Source organism: Lepisma saccharinum, chromosome 1, assembly GCF_977018435.1.
Source record: "Lepisma saccharinum chromosome 1, izLepSacc3.1, whole genome shotgun sequence".
NCBI classification, from domain to species: domain Eukaryota; kingdom Metazoa; phylum Arthropoda; class Insecta; order Zygentoma; family Lepismatidae; genus Lepisma; species Lepisma saccharinum.
The window spans coordinates 151,006,732-151,025,705 of record NC_139229.1 but is presented as its reverse complement, the minus strand read 5'-3'; the positions used below and the strand labels follow the sequence as shown (position 1 = coordinate 151,025,705).

At 39.0% G+C, this 18,974-nt stretch overlaps 1 protein-coding gene across 1 annotated transcript in view; it reads right to left on the bottom strand.

Moving 5' to 3' along the window:
* Cib2 (Calcium and integrin binding family member 2) overlaps positions 1–18,974 on the bottom strand; it is a 147,939-nt gene that overhangs the window by 44,163 nt on the left and 84,802 nt on the right. The window contains exon 3 of the mRNA XM_083140407.1: positions 11,157–11,274. Coding sequence (XP_082996533.1) covers positions 11,157–11,274 — 118 coding nt within the window. The remainder of the gene's footprint in view (positions 1–11,156; positions 11,275–18,974) is intronic.

Below are 18,974 nucleotides of genomic sequence, written 5' to 3'. Positions count from 1 at the left end.
TTTGCTGCGAGAAACCTTCACTAATGACCGCATCATCTCTAGGCAGTTTCCAGATGATTGGCCTTCCAGATCCCCCGACCTTAATCCATGTGACTTCTGGCTGTGGGGATATTTAAAAGATCGTGTCTATCAGGGACATGTCCGGTCTCTGCCTGATCTGAAAGCTAGCATACAACGACATGTCGCTCAGATTTCACCAGACATGCTGCGAGCAACTGTCGATCATGCCGTGTTACGAATGCAGCATGTTGCTGAATTGGGAGGCCATATTGAACAGTTCTTGTAACCATAGTTCCTAATAAACATGCCAGAATCATTGTTCTCGTGTGTTTGATCTTTCCTGCCTATTTCCTGTAACTATACCACGTTTTGACTGCTTACAGCGCCATTTTTACCCTGGTGGCGAGAATTGGAACTATTTTTTTTTTGCATAATTCGCGAGCGCATTGCTTCATTAGCATATCTACGAAGTTTCAGACTGCTACTCTCATTACAGCCCGTGCTGTACCACTCTGAACACCGTCACTTTAATTATAACCACCTTGTATTTTGTTAAATAATTAACGCTGCTAATATTAATGGAAATTATGATCTCAGAAGAATGCTAAAAATTGAAGAATAATAGTGATGTATACAAATATTCTACTTCTTTTTAACTGTCCCTGTTAGCATTATCTTTGGACATCGTTATTGTTTTGTATTTGTTTTAATGTTTTCTTCTAAGATTGATAGTCTCTCAAATTAATCAGAATCACAAACATAAAACGATTATTATGAATAATTCACTTTTTATCCTTTTGTTGTTAATTATTTTTTTAATATATATATATATATATATATATATATATATGTAAGTCACTTTATATTTCGAGTCTACATTTCCGAGCATATGCATACAGCATCCATATTAATGAAGGGGATAAATCTGTTAGAATGGATGAAAGTGATATTGAAAATGGAATTTTTAAACGTTGTATACCTTTGTAGAGTGTAATTTGTTGATCTGAAAAAATTGCACATTCTAGAAATAAATGTTGAGCATCAGGATTATTATTGCCACATTTACAATTTTCTTGAGTTTTAATATGTATTTCTGCTAAATGTGCTGGTGTACACACATGTGCTGTTCTTAATCTATTAATAAAAACTATGACTTGCCATGGGAGTGTGTATGAATTGAACCAAGGGACCTTGGATTTACATTCTGCAATCCATCTATATGTATTGTCCACAAACTTAAATTGATCCTTGCACCATTCGTTCCTTACAAATAATGTAAAGTCAGAAAGGCAGAAATCAAAATTATCGCCTTACCAACCTCAGACAGTTGAAAGCTACCTAGTAACCAAATCAACAAACTTCTGATATAAGAGCGAGAAAATTCGACAGCTATTTGGAGACACACAAAGAGCGTATATAACAAGAGGTCTCAATCGAGCTCGAGAAGCATCGTACGTAAATCCCTAGTAGTTTGGCATTTACCCAACAGATGTCTTTCTCTTAGACAAAAGAACCTTGATGAGCGGGTCCTCCGAAACGGGCATCAATCTACGATGCTAAAGAGGCTTATACGCGTAGTGATTGATAAGGTGATAACATCAAAAGACTGATCCTGTTTTGGGGAAATACACGTATTGAATGAGTTAGGAGTTCGAAAAAGAGATCCTGGAAATGTATCTACTTTCAGACTAAGAATCACTTAAATTTGTGCGTTCGTGTATAATACTAAACTGAATTACATATTACTGCAAGAAATGTTTGTGTTTCATCAGCGCGAAGTACGAGAATTTGTGAACTCAGCTGATTGCTAATGTTGATTGCATAGATGTCGAACGTGTAACTACTAATATTCCTTTATTAAACACGAAAGAAAATTGTTGTATTGCGATTTTTATATCCACATTATTGTGCATACTTTGTCGGAAATTGTGCAGTTCGAAGTGTAAAGTCGTGTTTTCACTTCCTAGCCACAGAGAATATTCATTACTTTTTCAATAATGCATTACGTTTTGGTTTAAAACCATTATGTGTACTATGATAAACATGACATGAAATAAATATGATGACCATCAATTAAATTTTGCAACTTCGTTCAATAACCTATTTCACAAACATATGGTAGATAATTTTGTACCTTTGTACTCGGTGTGAACAATGCATGTTATATTTTCCCCTTGTAGAATATTTCTGTCAAAAACAGCAAGATCATTATGATTGTTGCGATTTAGTTAATGAACTTATAAAAATGTGTACTCGTGTCACATAACAGCATTTAATTGTATATGGAAATGATAAGGAAATTCTGTAGATAAGTTCATAAAGTGAAAATCTGCTATTTAAAGAATAACAATTCGTACCCTTGCACAGTCAGTCAATGTGATCAGAATCTTATTTGCTTTATTTTTATTTATGTTCCGTATGAAAGAGTAGGAGAGCGAGATATTATCTCAGCCTGTTCTAAATGTCACGAGTACAAGGTGAAAATATAATTCTCAATTTATGTCAGTGAATTTAAAGTTATATATAGGTACTTTCGAATTCGTAATCTGGCCCATGTTTAGATTCATTATACACACACCTATTTTACATGACATGATTTCGATACATGTACAGTTGGATGTAAATTGTAGTTCCTAAAGCTTACAACTTATTCTGTTTCATGAAAAATAACTTGCATCATGAATTGTCTCTTGCATTTTTCATTATTTAGCTTGTCTACTGAAATGGAATATAAATTATGAGGATTTTAGAACAACAGATTACTCGAACAATATTCTCCAGATAGTACACGAGACCTAATGTGTTATCTTGCTTTTTTGCTTTGGATTTCGTAATTAAACTAAGTTACTTTTAGCAATATTTTCAGCGTGTTTCATTTTTCGTGTGATCGTAAATCCCTTCTCATGGGTTTGAATTAGTCGGTTAGATCATTCAAGTTTGGTGTTCTTAGCATCCTGGTATTTCTAGTAGTTTATGATAGTTGCATTAGTAATTATTTGTATGCTTTCTCTCTCTTGAAGAGTTTCTCGAAAATTCTAAAATTCTATTTTACAGTTTATTTTAAACATAATGAATACTGTTAAAGTTATTCTGAAGATATGAATAAAATAAAATTATTGAAGACCATTCATTATGAGTTATATTTTCAAAATGATTTCAGATGTTACAATGATTTGATCAATTGTTGATGCGATTATTCGATAAATGCAAAATACCGGTTCCCGTGGCGGAGTGGTTAGCACATCGCGCTACTACGCCAGCAGTGGGTTCGAATCCTGGCCTGAGCATGGATGTTTGTAAGTGTCCATTCATCAATTTCATCGCATCATCATTCATCCCCATCTCAAATTAGCCAAAAGTGGCACAAAAAGCGAAGAAAAATAAAGCAAATCAATCAATCGATTAATGCAAGATGTTGATTAAAGCAATGGAGGGGTTTGGAAGCGTTAAACCCTCCCCTTATATGCGGCCATGTTACAAACTCTTTCCTCGTCTTCCTATACGTAAACTTTTACAAAATTATCTTGAATACGGAACTCGGACAGTAAGTTGTTGTTATACAGCAATTCAATAGCAATTCCATACGAACTATGATAATTCTTTACGAATTTAGAGTAAGTTTCGAATGCAGGATAAAAATTTTAGCTATCGCCTTTTTTCAATTCGTAATTTTAAAATTGCAGATGGATTATGTACTTTCTAATGTTGTATAAAATTTTCTTGAAACTCGCTCCCACCCGGAACTTCTGTTTATTGAAGAGCCAACGGAAAAGATAATAGCAATAATAGTAATCAAACGGTTTATCGCTATTTTCATTATAAATATTTATTGCACATCCTGTGTTGTTTAAAGGAATGTAATTCTGTTGATTCGAAGCAGGTGACAACCTCTAATATTGACATTTTGATTTCATTTCATTATCGTCGTGGTGGAAAATAAACGGAATAAAAATAAAGATTGAATTCGCCTACTGTTTTCTTTGTCGTCGGGTGTACGATGTGCATTTCAAGCTGTTTTGAAACAAGTTTTGAGCACCAAAAACGCAAAACGTAAATTGCGAATCTGCCGCGTCTGTTAATAAACGACGTAATAGCAGCTGTCCTTTTGCAGTATCGACGATCGTGACCAGCGGCCGCTGGTGGTTCTGAATTAAGTGAAGGGCTAGTAGGAAGAAAATGGGGGTAATAGAGAAATTTTGATTAATAGTTACACATACATATTAGAAGATGGGATTTCTAACAAAAACACACGAAAACCATTTTCTAATAAGTACTATGTACAACTATTGATCTAATTTTCTCTATTACCCCCATTTTCTTCCTTTACCTAATTCAGAACCACCAGCCGCCACTGATCATGACCTGACTCTCCCGTAGGCGCCATTTTGAGTAAAAAAAAGTATCAACCAATCACATTTAAGAGGTTAGAGCCATTCAGAAGCAGCCTCCAGCGTACTACTGGAAGTAGTTTGGCATTTTCCCGAAAGTGGCAGGACTGCGCACGTGATACGCTTCGATATATGGGATTTTCGATAATTGAGGTCTCTTGTTATATATGCTCTTTGGAGACATATAGGGTCTTTACCCCATGTGCACTCCGCCCAACAGTCCCGTCAACAGGGTCTTTACCCTCGAATTTGAATTTAAAATTTTGGGTGCGTCAGCACTAAGGCTATTTTGCACCCGTCACAATATACGGGGTCCAGCCCCTTATCGTTACACATAACAACTCTATCGTTGCATAACTAAAATCAAAAAAATATTAAAATATTCTGACTTTCGTTAAAAGCTGACGCTGTAAAGGAGCACTCAGCACAAATAAGGACAAAACACAGGACAACACAAACAAAATTATACTGGCCATGGGGCCAGTCGCCAGAGGCTCGTTAGTTTGCAGTCCAGGGTGTACTACGTGGAAGTGAGGTTGACTATTGGGTGCACTACGTGGAAGGAGCACCCCTTACACCCCTCTTTACCCTCGAGACGAAGGCTTAGCTGTCTGAGGATCATTTCGGAAATCTGGAAGGGGGAGAGGTCTTCACCTAAACCCGATCAGGACCTTTCGTCTGATAATCACCAGCAGAGTCAGCAATAAGGCGACCCAGGGTCTTAACTCAGGGGTACCTAATTCTCACCGCTAACAAGATTTTTTAATCTTTCCACAGGATTAAGCAGCACCAAGGAGATTTACGTAAGGCACGTTCTTGGAATAGTGGTATTACATAAGCTGGTAATATCTAGAATTGATTAGAAAAGACAGCAACACAATAAAAAATTATGGTAATAACTAATCCGATAATAAAACACAATCTGTTGGAGGATAGAACGGATAAATTCCGGCCTGTATCTCTGGCAACGGACTAGGTTTTACCTCAGCCTTAAGAAAGAGTTCGATATTGAAGGTAACGATACCTGTGGTGTCCAAGGAGCCGGACGCGGGTACGTGACAAATGACTGTCATGCCATCCCAAATAATAATAGAATGCACATTCAGACAGGGGAATTTCTTTCCCTTGTTGGGAATGAAAATATAAATGTAGAGCCGGGGATGAAAAAAGTAGAAGGGTGGAAATTCCCTGGCTTCCCACCCTTCAATTCGAACACTGAATATAATGCTTTATTGGTGTACAGTGGTGTAAACAAATACTTCTCCCTCGGTCTTAATAGCCGCATAAGAGAACTCTTTCTTGTCTCTTAAAGAAAAAAGATACTTATCTGTCCGAAATTATTTGTAAATCTGCTTTGTGACTGAAGTGATGCACTCTCACACACACATGCACAGAGAGAGAGAGAGAGAAAATGACATACTCGGTGAAATACATTTACGTTCAAAGTAAATTGTTTACCTTTGTTCTTATAACAAAGAAGTTCTTCTCCCCATGGAAAAGTTTACTTTTTTTTATGGACGAAAGAGTTGGGGTCTGGTGTGGGGCACACCCACCTTCCAAAACGAAATGCTAAGAGCTCTAAACCTGGCCCTCCTAATAATGCACATGTGGTCAGGTTAGGAGGGCCAGGCTTAGAGCTTTTAGCATTTAGTTTTGGAAGATGGGTGTGCCCCGCACCAAACCCGGGGAATACCTACATATAGCCAGGATTTCTCATCCCAGAAGAGACATTTGCAAAATACACTAAGAGAAATATTTAGGATTTTTTTTAAAAATCGTACATACGCTGAAATGCATAGCTTTGAGTACATCTAATTACACCTATTATCCACCTTATTCAAAATTAATCTGTAACAGTCGTGTATCTTTGAAAGTTAAGGGGGACATTTTGGTCTCGAATTCTTGTGAGCGACCTCTCGCTGAGTGTAGTTTATTGAAATTTTAAATTTAGTGGTGGAATATGCATACGTCATATTATTACAGCGTTTCTGTCCTTTCCAATCCTTTTTAGAGAAAAGTAAAAAAAGGTAAAGTTCCCCGTGCATATAGCACCGTGCCATGAAGGAGCATTTAGGGGATGTGGTGGTAGGGCCCCACACATTCTCGATCTCGGCTATATTGGAGGTGATGTGATCAGCACCTCGCTCCGACCGCCTTTACCCCCAGAGTTGGCTCATTGCTTTGAGGCTGGGTGAACCCCAGATCTGATTTATGCGGGGACAAAGCCGGGTCTCGGAGTGGCAGTCAGACACACTACCGACTAGACCACCGCGGATCTTTTTAGAGTAACTAATTTTTTCTCGGGCGATATTAGCAACTGAAATATTTTTATTGTATCGACTATGGGACTGCTTTTTCATTTTTCTACAATATAATAAACAAAGTTAATTTTCGGCTGGATGAGGGGAAACGAATTACCGGAAATGACCTGAGAAGGCATCCAAAAGTAATCCTCAGTTCCACGTAGTACACCTCGGCAACTGCACTCTTTCAGCCAACGAGGTTCTGGCGCCCGGACGCACGGCGTGTGGGATCGTGTTGTCCTTGTTTGTGCTGCTCTTCACAGCCTCAGCTTTAACCAACGTATGATTGTGTCCTCGGAGACAGTATAGTTTTAATTCTTGTCAAGGAATATGTGTGAGGAAGTTTTAGCATACATATTTGATTATCCTGTTAGCCCTGTCCTCAGTTTCATTATACAGGGTGGCCCAAAAAAGGTAACCGAAATATAAGGTAACTAATAAATGTCTGTTTCTTTTGGGCCACCCTGTAGTTAAGGGGTATTGTGTGATGGGCAAAAATAGCCTAAGTGCTGATGCGCCCATAGTATAAAAATCAATCAATCATTAAATCTAAGATAGACCAGGAAGTTTTTATAAGACTGGACTTTCATACCCAATAAATTTTGACTCTTTCAAGGCACAATTCCGTTTGTAATTTGTGGATATTATACGAGGGGGCATCAAAAAGTTTCGCCTGTTGAGGTATAATTTGTTTAATAATGGAAAGATTGAAACAATGCACATACATATAGTTTGCCTGTAGTGTCCTCTACTCAGAGTTACCCTTACACATAGTTCCCATCACGTTCGATGCATTTGAGCGAGCGTTTTACCACGCGTCAAAAAAGTTTGGAAAAATTCCACACAACACTCCCTGCTCCACCATTCAGAGCTATTTTAACCTCCTGTAGGTCCTCGAATCTCATTCCACGAAGCACAGACTTTAGTAGTTAAGTTCAAAGTGGGAGAAACCGAATGTGTGGAAAAAACCAGGAGTGGCAGGCCATCAACCGCCACAGGGTTGATGAGCCCATTCGAGCGAATAGACGAATCACCATCCAGGAAATTTCTGATGCAGTGCACATGTCCTGTGGGTCATCACAGGGAATAATTGAGAGTTTGGGATACAATAAAGTCTGTGCTTCCTGGAATGAGATTCGAGGACCTACAGGAGGTTAAAATAGCTTTGAATGATGGTGCAGGGAATGTTGTGTGGAATGTTTCCTAACTTTTTTTGACGCCTGGTAAAACGCTCGCTCAAATGCATCGAACGTGATGGCAACTGTGTGGAAGGGTAACGCTGAGTAGAGGACACTGCAGGCAAACTATATGCATGTTCATTGTTTCAATCTTTCCATTATTAAACAAACCTAACCTACTGATTCAAGTCAGTTCAAAGGCATTTTACGTTCACACAGAGAATGAGAATCGTTCAGAATATTAACGAACGCTTAGTTTAATTATACAAAAGTGAAAATAAAGCAAGTGACCACCTTACGCCTCGTGTGGCTTGTGACGTGTAAAAAAGTTGTGTGCGTAATAAAGATATAACCACCGTGCACGTGGTAGACACCACAGGAGGTTATACTGGGTGCTGTTCCAGGCGCTAATGTATTGTTAGCCTGTAAATATGAAGTTTCCAATGCGAATATGAGTAGAAATTACATTTGGATGCCTTCACCACTATGCGTATGCATATCAATGATCCTACTCTATGAGGGATTTCAAGGAAAAGCATATCCGCAAGAATGCATAAAGGGATAGATATCTGAGAGCATGAAGAAACTTTCAGGAAATAAAATCTTTACCGAACTTGAAAACTGAAGTGACAGGTCACTGACATCCACGAGCAAGAAACTGTTCCGCATTTTGACCAAACTGTAAAGTGAAGAAGACCACGATAAATGGGATTTTCGATGAAGGGAGGGGAGCCACGATAAGGGCAGCCAATTGGAAGTGAGGGTAGGATAAGTTGAAAGTTACCCCTTCCACGTGCATGACATATGTTTTCCTCCCTTCTTTTTTTTGAAATGTGCTGAAATCTTCAACCCCCAGTTGAGATGGGGTTTCCTCCCCCTTTCACCACTTTTGTATGAATTTAAGAAGTCAGAACTCGGGGGATTGAAATGTTCTCTGTGACGTGAATACAATGCCTGCTACTTACGGCCCAACAACCACTTCTAAAGGGATCTCGCCGGACGTTAAAACCAGCACCATCATAGATTTCTTGATACTACCAACCACTTACAACAATATGAGCAAATACTTACTTCTATGCTTTTGAGATGAATTTTGAAAAACATGAAACAGCTACACCAAATACAAAATTACCAAATCTGACGAAAATTGATTGATTGATTTATTTATTTTACTTCGCTTTTCTGACACTTTTGGCTAATCGCGAAGATGAAGATGAGTGATGATATGATGAAATTGATGAAAGGACACACAAGACACATCCATGCCTAGGTCAGGGATTCGGACCCGGGACCTCTGGTGTCGTTGCGCGGTGTATTATTCCATCCGCCAAGGACGCTGCCTAAAACCCACAGAAAAGAAACGCAAGGAAAAGTACAGGAACCCCCCACATAAGAACAGCCACAATAAATATGAATATGATAGTTAATCAAGAGTACGAGTAAATATGAGTTCAAAAGTACTCTAAGCGAATATGTCCTGAAATAGCCGTGGCTGAGCCGGTCTCCTTGCGGATTGGTCAACTTAACACACTACAGTTCCAGGTTCGAACCTTGGTTAAGGCATGGATGTATCATTGTGTATTATATCTTCATCCAATTCATCATTCATCCTCATCGTCGTTATTAACCGAAATAGATTAAACAGAGAGGACGACTTCTGATCTTGTTACAGAGGGTTACGGGTTCGATTCACGACTCCAGCAACCTTTGTGAGTGCCCTTCATCAATTTATTCTAATCAGTATTCACCCTGATCGTCACAACTATCTAAATGTGACGAAAAACGACGCAAATTAACAAAAATCCAAATTCAAAAATACATATCAAATGTAGCCAACAGTATATTTAACATTTTAATTTTGGGCCTCCCCGATGGCGCAGTGGTAGCGTCGTAATCAAGGGGTCCCGGGTTCGATACCCGGTGGAGACACATAGTGGTTCAGATCCCATTTTAAACTGTAGGCCCAGTCCCGATTAGCCTTACTGTGCATAAAGTGAACTTAAAACACAAAATCAACCAATCAAAAATTTTAATTAATTTTAAAACAGATTAAATATTTTTAATTTACTCATATATGAAACAATAAACCAATTCATAAAAAAATTAGACATTCCCTAATAAGGAAAAATAGTTATCAATAGATTCAAAATAATTCCAAGTCTTTGTAATTTAAGATGACATTGTAGTGAATTATATTTTATCAAAGTTAAAACGGAACATTAGAGGAGGTCTAAATATGGGCGAAGGTTTAAATATGGGTTTTGGAGTTATCAGCGCTAGCGGGTGCTGCAGCCTGGCAGAGGCTGTGGGAACTGGTTATCTGTCAAGGACAAAGGTTGGGGCGCCAATTCGCAAGAGAAAGTGGTGGTTAGTTTCGGCCTTGGATGCTGTTATAGAATTGCGACCTCCGAAAATTTTTTGCAGGTATGTTTTAACTCGGCGTTTTCTGAATTCTCATCTGCTTTGTATAGGTTATGATATTAGATGTACATAGAACAAATGTGGGCTTTTATAATGCCATGATTTGTTTGTGAAATATGTACCACAGAGAGCGAAAATAAATTGAAGAAAAATAGCATGATGGTCTAAATATGGGCTATGACATGAGGTCTAATCTTGAGATCATATTTTCAACAAATATTAGGATGTTTTTCTTAATTTTGATTTTCCCCATTCCGCGTGATTTTCAAAACAACAGATTATTCATAAATATAAATTTTATAATGTTTTAGCGATAAATGAATGTTTTTTAAAATTTTAATTGCTTTTTGTGATATTGCCACTAGTTGCCCATATTTAGACCACAATTATGAAACAAATAATTTTACCATTTTTTGGAAATTGCTTTTTTTTTAAAAAAAAATGGAGATCTTATATACATTAGCATGCTATTACATTTAAGTATATATTTCATAGATATGCATTTTGAAGGCAGGTGCTTGATATATATAATTTTTCCTCCGAAAAATGACAACATAGAAAGGGGAGCCCATATTTAGACCTTTTCCTCTATTATTACCTTACTTAACATCTACATAATAAGGCCTGTCCCAGCTAACTGTGGAGCAAGGCTACGCATAGCGTCAGAGAAGGGGAGGAAATCGAGTGGCCAGAGCGAAGCAGTACACGCTACTGGGAAGGCTGGTAACTGCAGTCGCTTTCCCCCACTCCACGGAATTCCGTTCCTCTCGCGTGTTCATTGGTGGAGCCGTCTCGCGTCACTACTTGCGCAGATACATGTTCTCGTTTGCCTGCTCCACAGTTAGCTGGGACAGAGTAAAGTTTACCTTCAACTCGGGCAACTTCTCCATTTGTTCCACTGGTATCCTGATGGACATCGGTTCGTCACCCGTCATCGACTTCGGAATGAGGTCGGGACTCAACTCCCTGAGCCTCTTGTGAACCCTGGAAACAAGAGAATGCAAGAGAATCAAGCTCTATGAGAAACAAGCTATATACAGGGTGTTTCAAACTTTGTCGACATTTGAAAAATTCATGCAGAGATGGAAAAGTAAAAAAGAAATTTCAAGGACGAATAGAAAACAATCGTGCTTCGTAAGTTTGAAAGATCTTCGGTCACGTTCAAAAGGACGTTGTAATCATATCAAATCTATTGTCTGTCATCTGCAGAGTAGAAATGAACAATAAATTAAAAAGTAGGTGCAAAATATAAATGTTTAGTGTCTGCAACTATTTAACATCGTCACCCAAGACCGAAAAGCAGATAATTTTTATCAGATTCTGATTTACTGATTGATTTGGTTGATTTATTCGCTTTCCTGCCCCTTTTGACTAAGCGGGAAGATATGATAAAACTGATGAAGGGACACTCACATAGAACACCCATGCCGGGATTCAAACTCGGAGCCCCTGACGTAGTAACGTGCTGTGCTAACCACTCCTACATCTTCCGAGCCCTGCTTATCAGTAGGCTTAAAGTGCCTATTTGCCCGTCTATTTCGAGAGGTTTTTATGCCAGCTGGTCCTCCTCCGTGGCCGCGCGGTCTAAGGCGCTGTGCTTGGGACTCCGACTGCGGGACGGCATGGGTTCAGTCTCTGGACTCTCGGCCTATGTATAGGACCTATGGCAACCCACCATCGTGAGGAAAGTGAGGAGCTACGAGTGAGTAGCGTATCCCGGTCTCGGAATTCTCTTATAACAGCTGGTGGTTCGACGTGCTGACCCCACGTCACCCCATTACCGGTTGAAGATCTCCACACCTCTAGGCAGGATTGTGGGAAGGAGATAGGCCAAGGCACTTCGAGAGCTGTTGAGCCATGGGTTATTTATACCTACTGGATTTCCGTTAATTTTTGATTTTCAAGATCGCTTCCGACTATGGTTAGCTGTTGGAGGTGGCAAGCATTCTCACAGAATGCCACCTTATTCCACCCTTTTCCTCTTCACTATCCTTAGAAATTTTCCGCACACCATCTCAACTTTCTTCAGGTGCTTCTCAGTTACTGGACCAACCATGATCTTGCACCACTGCTTCCAAGGTTTCAATAAATGTGTGAAAGATCTGCTCCACCAAAACAGCTTCTGCATCCTCATTGGTTGTTTCAGTCGCATTTTCCTTCCATTGTAGCATGACGCCGCACCTGTTTCGAGCGGTGGAACGATTGCAAAACGCGTATGCAGAATGTCACGTGCCAGTTTCGACGACACAATGAATGTTGCAAGGAGGAATGGTTTCTCGGAATCGACAAGAGATGGCAGCACGCCATATAAAGAAGAGCAGAGCTCATTGTACAAACTAGGAGCGGAGAAGAGGGATGATATATATTATAGTAAATTGAGAAATATATAAAAGAAGAGTTCAAATACTATAATAGAAGTAAATAGAATGATGTATATAGTAAATGAAAAGAATTAAGAATATGGCCGCAGATGAAACGTTTACGAAAGTCATTAAGCGAGCAAATGAATTCAGAAATGTATCTCATCTCAATTTCTTTTTGATTCTCTGACGAGGAGAACATCGTCAGCTTTTGCATTTGTCCGTTCCCCGGTGGCGCTGTTGTCAAATTAGACGCCCCGAAGCACTTTTCGGTTGCGCTCTTTATTAGTCGCACTGGGCCATTGGCAGCGCTTGCTATTAGCGATCCTGGTTATTCCCCTTTGGTCGTTAAATAGGAGGTGGCGCTGTTGTCAGATTAGACGCCCCTAAGAATCCTCTATAGCTTTGGTTCAATGCTCTACAAGGAATGCAGCATAATGATTTGTCTATATTATTGAGAAGAGATACGGTAAAGAGAAATATTTGCGATAAATGAAAGAAATAAGATTCTGCTGCGGAAAGAATAAATAGAAGAATTTATCGAGAATATAAGAATATCTCGGCGGAATATAGAAGATAATAAGAATTGCTGCTGAAAGAAGAAATAAGAATTGATATGAATAGAGGAAATAAGAACAGCGATGAATAAAAAGGGAATGACTATTTTTTTTGTAAATAGAAGAAAGAAGAAGACATGCATATATTTTGTTCATAGAAGAAATTGATAATAGAAGAAGAAGAAGCCTTTTGATAATAAATGAAGAAGAAGCCTTTCCATATTAAAAGAAGAAGAAGCTTTTTAAAAGAAGAAGAAGCCCTTTAAAGAAGAAGCTTTTTGATAATAAAAGAAGAAGAAGCCTTTTAAAAGAAGAAGTCATTTAAAGAAGAAGAAGCCTTTTCCATGTTAAAAGAAGAAGAAGCCTTTTGATGATAAAAGAAGAAGAAGCCTTGTCGATTATACATATATATATATATATTTCTCTGTATTTTGTATAGTTCTCAGAATATAGATCCGCATTTAACTATATCCTCTTGGCTATAAAACGCTTTCTTATTTGGAATTCTCGAATCAAGAACCTATCCCCTGAGATTAAGATATCTGTAGCCGTGGTAAATAACATGTAAGTACGTACCCACAAGGGGCGTAGCAAGAATAAAATGTTTGCTAATCTTTCGTTACGTCATATTTATGTGGGATTGGGAGAAAGTGTTGACTTTGTGTGGAATGTCTGTCACAAGCCCGGTCTATCTCCTAGTGACTCTTTTAAGTTTGATTTGCGCAATGACGTAGCTACTGGTGGTAATGTTAATGTATTATTAGAATGTGAAACCATGAAACGACAGTGTTGCAAGATACATATATTAAAAAGAACACGATCTCGCCGCAGTCTATGGAAAAGCGAATGTGGAAGTTTACTAGCACCATCTGACGGTTGGACTGCAACTTTGTTCAAAACCGTAACGGTAGGTTAGGGGAGAAAGCGAGTGTGTGGAGCGAAGCAGCACGTGCCCTTTCGAGTCACTTCTTGCGCAGAGACTTGTTTTAGTTCGCTCGCTCCAGAGATTCCCGGGACAGAGTATAGAGCCAGGAGGAATACCTCTGATTGGCTATTACCAAGAGATGCACCAAGCGATAACGTTGTCAAAGAAAGTCAAAAGAAAGAACAGAAAATCGTAATCTAATCAGATATTTCAAGAGACGTTTCATCAATTCCCCTTTTACGCACTTAAGAACACAGTAACCTTTGAAGTGGGCAATATGAAACAGATGAATTCCTTCCAGAAATGACACGAAATGAAGTTAAAAGCTAGGGACCAGGAAAGGCATTATAGATCAAATCCATAACCTAGTTATGAGAGACGATCGGTGTTCGAATCCGACCTCCGCAAAACCGACAGTTAATTAATCATTAGCCTGCTCGAACCATCTGCAAACAACAAGGCAATGGTTTCCCTATCACGCAACCCCGGAATCTGATTATATCCATCCCGATCCCTGTAATCCAAATTTAATTGTCAATTCATCCTCCGTGTCCCTTCTTTCCTCGCTCAGTCCTCCCCCTTCCCGGAGACCAATTTAGGGAAGAACAGGGAATGTAAACAATCCAGACAAGATGCTGTTGATGAGGGAGCGGAGAAGATGGGGGGGGGGGATCTTATTGTTGTTCGCGTGCATCTGGGATTGGGTATCGAGGTCAGGTACGTGTTATGGCCGACTGCCAGGAAGCCTGGTTCATCTGGTGAGACGAGGCGTGGAACCGGGACACCCACCAACAATGGTCCTTATCTTCCTCAGAGGCGTCACTTTCCTCATCTCAATATCTTAGGGGCTGATCTCCTTAGAGGATTCACCCCCTCCCCTCTTTGCAGGTCAAGCACCCGCCTTTCTAATTGGATCGCCCGAGATAGGATCTGGAAGTCGTCGAGACGCAAGATAATGGGAGTTTAGTTCCGCGCGCTTCTTCTGGAGATTTCCAGCCGTCTTCCAGAAATATGCCCCGCGGTTTCGAAGACCTTCTATTCATATTGCACGTACGAGATCTGACTGCAGGGAGATCGTCACGGAGAGAGAGAGAGAGGAGGATGCTGGGTGACTACGGCAGATCATCCCTATCTCGCTCCTCCTAGAAGAGGTTATCGCATTTTCACTTACTTCCATGCATGTCTTTAGCGTGAATTAGAAATATGCTTCGCCTAGGAGAAAGGAGAGAAAAGGGAATGAAGATTAGAGGAAAAGATAAAACTAGGAGAAACAATGGATATAAAAGGGAAAAAGAGATTAGAAAGAAAAGAGTAAAAAACAGAAAAGTCCTATTCTGGACATTGTGAGAACCCCTTCATCAATTTGATCTAATCGTCATCATCCTCATCGTAGCAATTAGACAAAAGTTGCAAAGTTGCAAAAAGCCACAGATAAAGATAGATAAAATAGTAGTGTATAATAAAACGACAAATAGAAATGAAAAAATAGTGACTGAAAGAAAGAATAGGAAGAAAGAATATAAAGGATGATAAAAAATAGTTAAATGGATAAGGGGTGGCAGAAAAGAGATAGATAATGCAGAGAGGATAGGAGAGTAAAGGATGCGGAAAGAAAGATAGAGAGAAAGAAAGAGAAATAAATAAATCAAATAAAACAAAAGGATAGAAAATAGAATGCAAACAGTAAAAATATGTGTAACATGAGAGTATGCGAGAGAAAGAGAGAGGAAAAATAAAAATAAAGGAAGTTCAAAATAGATTAGAGGAAAGGTAAGGAAGTAAGGAAAAACAATTGAAAGAGACACAAGGTAACGTAATAGAAAAAGGAAAGAGAGAAATCTAGGTTGTTCGGGAAAACACAATGCAAAAAAATGCAATTTTACAGCACACAGTTCTTTCTGTGTATTCTTTTAATAGCAAACGTTACTGACGTGCTATTCATGTTTTTTCATTACTGTTTCGAATTCTTTCACATGCCCAATATAAAGTTATATTCCTAATATTTTCTATAATTGATTGTGACTTAAATGAAAGCAATAGAAAGCCACAGTTTGTGACTTATGTCCCTTTTCCAGAACACCCTAGAAATAAGGATAGCCATAAGAAACAGATTTAGCAGACCCATCGTGACAATCAGGGTGACTAATAATTAGACGGAACTGAAGCCACACTCTGAAAGAAACACCCACGCTCTGCCAGGAGTCGAACCCGGAGACTTCACGGGAGAGATCTTTATTCAACCACTCAACGGAGCACGGCCACCGAGAAATTAGAAGAAAACATATACTGAAGTGCGTGGGATATTATATACATTTAGGGAAGAATTTTTGCTACGTTGTAGATAATCGGGTAAGAGGTTAGGAATGCACGTTACCAGAAGGTCGTCTTGGACTCCACACAGATATTAATGTCTCCTTTATGAACAGCGACAGACGTCAACTTACATTTCCAACAATTGGGTTTTTACTTCTTGTCTAGATTGGAACTCCCGAGAAAATTGGATTTGTATACTTCTTGTGTGACAAAAATACAGCCGAAACAATATCTGCGATGGACTTTTCTGACAACCCCCCGCCCCCCTTTGGCCAAGAAAAGTGTGCAATTTCGAGCTTCGTTTATGACACCACGTAACACCTGAAGCTCCTTTGCGTTGACCAATTTGATGAACGAATCAAAATCATTTCTGATCAACCATTTTTACGTTTAAATATCGAGTTATTTCATACGCAAACGCAATATGCATTGTTGGCACCAATCAGAAAGTGTCCAATTAATAGATCATTGCTTATCGATTCTTGAACATACTGATCAGTTGGTTTATCTGTCTGTATCTGCACTAGTTTCAATTATAAATATAATTGATTCACTCGATTAATGGTTCAAACAGATAATTGGACAGTCCAACCAAGAATAGCAATAATATATGATGAACCGGAACTACTGTCTAAAATTTCATACAAACAAAATTCCTTGGCTTTTCCATGCCAAGTTATGGGGCAATTGGTGAACATGTCCGGAGGGCGGTCACTGGCTTCTATCTCAACACACTTACACTTAGAGAAACTGAACAGCGGTTGACTGGTAGGGAGAGGGAAGCAAGTAAGTGTCAGTGGGGTCAGTATTATTTTGTTCTCAATGTTCATGACACTTGTAGTGCAAATAATACATAATTATAGTACATTTTAATCAGTGATTAAAGTGGTTTGTCAATAGCCGGAACAGCAACCACAAATGAATAGACACGAATACCACTACTACAACTAATAATAAACAAATGCATATTAATTATTATTATTATTATTATTATTACCAGCGGATCCTTTTTCATATTAATACTTTTTTTCTAGTTTCATTATCACCTACAAGATGCTGCCAAAATGTTCCTGAATTGGGAACTTTCGCCACAGTTCCCGAGTTGGCAACCTTCGCCAAAAGTTCCCGAGTTGGCAACCTTCGCCAAAAGTTCCCGAGTTGGCAACCTTCGCCAAAAGTTCCCGAGTTGGCAACCTTCGCCAAAAGTTCCCGAGTTGGCAACCTTCGCCAAAAGTTCCCGAGTTGGCAACCTTCGCCAAAAGTTCCCGAGTTGGCAACCTTCGCCAAAAGTTCCCGAGTTGGCAACCTTCGCCAAAAGTTCCCGAGTTGGCAACCTTCGCCAAAAGAGATAACACATCACAGACTACTTCACAGGCATACCTAGGTATAATGTGAAGGCATGGTAATTATTCCATTTTAGAACAGTACACACGAATTTCCTGTTTTTTAATGCGATTTGCATAAATAATTTTTATTTCTTTTCTTTTCTTAGAATTTATGGTGATATTAAAAACCGATTTTAAGACTAGATAACAATTCCGAAACATATAGTACTCTGGCCCTTGTTCAAGCCTCATTTTGAATTTAACGGAACGGAAAATCAGGAGTTTGAAATATGAAACTTGCGAACAAAGATACATTTCTTCATTTCAATGCAGGGTGAGATTAAAGAGAGTGAGTAAGATTTCCGCCTTCTCTATCTTGAGCTATCCCAACCAGGAATCATCATATCATACTTAAAGTATATAGTTTCCACTCCAGTTCAGTTTATTTTAAATTTTAAAGTCCCATAGCTACATATACAAATATTTCAAAACAATTTATGGCAGATGTGCATCACAACCAATCCATTTTGGCGGAGTGGTTAGCATAGCGCGCTACGACATCAGAGATGCCGGGTTCGAATCCAGGTCTGGGAATGGATGTTATTTGCGAGTGTCATTTCATCATATCATCACTCATTCTCATCTTCGCCATTACCCAATGGTGGCAGAAATGCGAAGTAAAATAAACCAAATCAATCAATCAAACATTCCAATCTCGCTCAATGACGTTGTGAATCTAATCCAAAATCTACCAATATCTACAGCTGAATGTGCAAGCGGGTTGGTTCAGTGCCATAAACCTAACCTTAACTGATTAGATAAATTATCCTTAGACCCCCGTTGCATTCCTTTCATCCAAAAAAGAAATATGCACGAAATTGGATCAAGTCTAAGCATCACAGTGCCCTTGACAAGCCAAGTGGCAAATCATAGAACCTGCAGTGAATACTTGCTTCCCTCCTACAGGGTAAATTGCTGTTGAGTTTCCCGTCTCGTTATTACCTTTACATGTAAAGTAGATATTCCAGTATTAGGTTTAGCGAGATTCTAAGCATGCGTTAAAAGTCAGGGAGTTTTGTTTTCACGAAATTGTAGACACCACTGCTGTGTTGTGTACTAATTGCAAGTTCTTGATGTTAATATTATTATTTACCGTATAGTTCTGAATCCAAAACGAGTTTTTTTCCCCGCAATTTCGTGCCCA